The sequence below is a fragment of the Condylura cristata genome, unplaced genomic scaffold (assembly GCF_000260355.1).
Source record: "Condylura cristata isolate star-nosed mole 26May11 unplaced genomic scaffold, ConCri1.0 scaffold00025, whole genome shotgun sequence".
Taxonomy (NCBI): Eukaryota; Metazoa; Chordata; class Mammalia; order Eulipotyphla; family Talpidae; genus Condylura; species Condylura cristata.
In genome coordinates, this window is record NW_004567126.1 from 5,918,998 (window position 1) to 5,923,286 (window position 4,289).

Genomic DNA, 4,289 nt, shown 5'->3' on the forward strand with positions numbered 1-4,289 from the left:
ATCGTTCAGTATCCAAAGCCACATTAGGTGGGAACTAGCTGGAGGCCTTACAGTGCCATCAAGAAACATTAGGTGGAGAACCCATGTAGTTAGCCTACACTTTAAATAAAGAAGCTACACTGCTGGGAAGGCCAGAGTCAATTTCGAAGTTCACAGATCATTGGGAAGATTTACATTACAAAACTATCTGGAAGAAAATCAATCAAAACAAACATTCACACAATAAATATTTCAAATATTTTTTGACTGTCTAGAATGTGCCAAGTACTAGATATGAAGTGGACAAATTAGTCCTTGTCCAAAATAATTAATAGTTCCTCCTCTGAGGGGAAGAAATATAAGCAAACCACTAATTATAAGCATTGATAGTTTTTTCTAAAACAAAACACTCATAGATTATTGAATGAACAATTTACCTTGTTCGGATACTTTAACAAATAATCTAAGGAATGAAATCTTGCTCATTGCCCTGTAAATGAGATTTCCTTTTTCCCCCCACCAAAAGGTCATAATTCAATCAGAAATAGTTCGAATTTTTCTTAAAAAAGTCAGCAAATTTCTGTGCTAAAATAAACAAATTCTTTATTTAATAAAACTACTTTGAAACTCAAAGTTCCAGCCCTAATGGAGCTAATGATTTTAATGAAAGCAGAGAATTCTTATAAAAATACTGGTAGAGATTTGTTTCAAATATGTCCCTAGTAAAGCTGGAATAAATGTGTATCGGTAGAGACGATAAAATTTTTCTTTCTGGTCAAAGCATCCTTAGAATAAGTCCTTATTCTAAGGCTTCTGTCTGAAGCCTTAAAGGGCTAAACAACTTCCAAGGGTTGAGAGCCAGTCTGTCAATTACCCTATGATAGCCCTAAAACAGGAGGAGAAATGTTATTTAACTGAAGATCAGCTTCAACTTTTTCAATTGAACTAATTTCATTTTTGCGAATCCCCTGAAGTTGACAGTTTCAGAACTCTTTCATATAAAATGACAAGTGACAGGAAGGAGACAGGGATAGATTAAAGGGTGATGCCAAGAATACAAGTATACATAATCTGAAAAGATAAACTCCATAGAGAATCCTTTAAAGGTCTTTGAAGTTTCAAAACAGGAAGACACTGCAGCTGTTCAGAGTATTAGAAAAATGGGTTCATGAAGAAGTCAAAGTAAAAACTGTATCAGATTTGGGAGAGTGGTACCTAGTGCAGATAGCCAATAGCATATGTAAATGTCCAAGAGGCATGTAGGTTATATATACAGCACCTTGGAGATAAGATCAGAAATTGGGAATAGACTGTGGAAGGCAAACTGGAAGAGAATCAAATATCTAATATAGTCTCTCATTTTGTAGAGAAGGAATTTATGGATCAGTTTGACTTGTATAATAAAGTCAAACAGTAAATGGTAAAGTTCAAAAACCAGGTCTCCCTTATTCTACACTTTTAAGTTCTATAGGGCAAACTGGTGGACCACAGGAAAATACATGTGAAAGCAAATTTTGAAAGAGGTAAGCAAATAAGCATACACACACACACACAAAGATACCAACATATTACATATTATACTACTACTGTTGGTGATGAGTAATAATATGCAAGATAATTATATATATCTATAAACTTTTATCACTTACCTCTACCCCAGATTTTTTTGATGATATCTGTGTTATAGTTTCTTTGAATTTATTCGCCTTTTCAAGTTGGGCTTTAAGTTTTTCAGCTAGTTCCTTTAAACAGAAAAACAAGTAAAATAAGTTGATATGTCATTTAAATTTTCACTGTAGAATAATATTTCAAATTTATACATTGGAAGGGAAAACAGCAAAGTAAACAAGCATGTAGCCATCATTACATGTCAACAGTAGCCTCAAGGCAATCATCAACTTACAACCTAGTATGTTAATTTTCAATGATAAACTTCTCAAAAGCCATGACACTGTTCATGCTTTGAAAGTAAATCATTACAAAGACATATATTTTAGAAGCTAAGAAGATGGAAAATATACATAACCTTAAGAATGGCATTTTTATAATTCCATATATATCAGAAATTTCTAACACTCAAAATTTCAGATATCTGTAATAAGGAAACCACCATAAGATTTAAAATATTACTTTGTTGCTAAGTAACTTAGATTAGAATTCTTGAATATATTTCATCTTTGCTCTAGAAAGTGTATAGGAATTTATATAAAACAAATGACATATGCAGCAACAAATTACAAAGAAATACATTAAATACACAAGTTTATATGATAAGTGAAGAGAGTCATCCCCAGGCAGTGGCTCCATTAATACAGGAATGTTTCTTTCAACATAACAAGACCTCCAGACTTGATGACTTACCTTTCACTATTTTAATTAATTCCTTTATGTCTTCAAATTTAAAACTTTGTTTTCTTTCTGTTGCCACTGCTTTTGTTCTTTCATCTCTCTTACCAATTTCTAGGCTGACCTGAACTTTAGTGTTACACCAAGGACCAGATTCAAAGACAAAGATGCTAATAAAAACAGAGCATCTTGTCAGCCAGTCTTTCCTCTACTAAAGAGTGTAAATCACCAAAACATAAGCATTTTCATATGACCATGATGCATTTTATTATAGTGCAAAACAAGAACTGCTGTCTGGCTTTGACATTCCACCCTGTGCAATGTGACATGGACTAGCTAACAGGAATGTGACAACACACTAGGTCAGTAGGTTATCAAGCCAGCAGAGAGGTGGCTTCAGCACTTACTAATCATCCCATTCAGTTCTGAGGCAATCAGTGTTAAATCACATTATTAGGAGACTTAAATGAGTTAACCTAAACAAAGGATGTAGCACATTATCAGGTACAAACACATTGCCTGCAAATTTAAATAAATGAATTTACCATTCTTTCCAGAGACTCATTTTTTAAGTTCCCAGGAAATGGAATTTTAGAATGTAATACTTGCTCTTTTATGACTAATAAAACTAAAGACAGCAGTGGTATCTTATCTCCCACAAATATGCCAAACAAGTTAGAAATATCAGAATAAAGTAAATAACAAACTAAAAAAAAAGGAATTAATGAGCATTTAGTTACCTAAGATGTTAGCCTTCACAAATCTGACATTTAAAGTAGAAAATGTATTTAGAATTAGACATTATGTTTTTAAAGGCATTCAAGGAATTCCTTAAAGAAACAATATAGGAGATATTTTCAAAGTGTTCTACATCCATCTTAGAAAATTACTTGTAAGACATTGAATAATTACTAGGCTGCAAAACATCTAAATCTTACCATATTTCCCATCATCTCTGCCTTGATAATCCTGGCTCCCAACTTGTTCTTCTCATCAACACTCATGATGTGCATGGACTCCCCCTTTGGACTACTTCTGTTTGGACAGGACAGATATAGAGCATGTGAAATATAGGTGCAATGCCAGTAACAGCAACACTCAAACTAACCTCAGCAAAGCAGTCAGTACCAATAATTGTTTAAGACTCTGTGATGGTCAGTATAATTACAACCATAACTAACCAAAGAACCACTCACAACAGATAAAATAAAAACACCAAAATCAGGCCATAATTCTACACATCTGGAGAAAGTCTTCTCATCAAAGTGCTGCTATTGGCCATCTAAGAGATGGTAACCAAGAAACTACATATTTAACTGTATTGAAAGAAAAAGCAATGATCACATTCTCTTTTAAAAAGTCAATCCAAATTAGTAAGACAACATAAATTAATTTATGACAAAGACCATGTGTTCAATTACAACTTCAACAGAAGAAAAAAGAACTGTCCAGACAAGGTCAGATCCTGGCATGTCATTCCCATGTTACTCCTTTAAGAAAAACTTGAGACAACAGTATAGAAAGAGTGAACCCAGGAAGAGTGAAGAAGTTACAGCTAAGAATCCAGGAACTCTAAGGTAGCAGAGAGAACAGAGCTATACAGGAAGGGATCCCAGAACTGCAGAGGCCCCAAGAGTATTCAACAAGAACAATCCCAAAGAATGGGAGAAACAGTATTCAACACTCCTGGGATTAGTGAACCTGCCAGACTATTAAAACTCAATTCAGAAAGCACTGGGTAAAGCATTAAGGGTCCTGTTTATTACAGAAATAGTAAATCCTGGACTAAATCAGCTCTGGGACTACATAACAAATGCTACAAGCAAAAGTGAAAAGGATCAAATGGTTTCTAATTACCTCAGGCCCAGAACAAAGAATATTTATAGGAATGGAAATGTAGCCACTACTCAACAAGGTAAAATTTATAATGTCTAGTATCAAATGAAAGATTACCAGATGCAAAG

The 4,289-nt window shown here is 33.9% G+C and overlaps 1 protein-coding gene across 2 annotated transcripts in view; it reads right to left on the reverse strand.

The window, feature by feature from the left end:
- The window catches only part of CWF19L2 (CWF19-like 2, cell cycle control (S. pombe)), an 88,398-nt gene that overhangs the window by 50,891 nt on the left and 33,218 nt on the right, over positions 1-4,289 (reverse strand). The window contains exons 9-10 of one of the 2 annotated variants that reach the window (XM_004689068.2): positions 3,264-3,357; positions 1,629-1,721 (exon numbers count right to left, since the gene is read on the reverse strand). In XM_004689068.2, the coding sequence (XP_004689125.1) occupies positions 1,629-1,721; positions 3,264-3,357 (187 nt within the window). Of the gene's footprint in view, positions 1-1,628; positions 1,722-3,263; positions 3,361-4,289 lie in introns of both variants that reach the window. The other variant, XM_012729930.1, reaches the window with a different exon arrangement.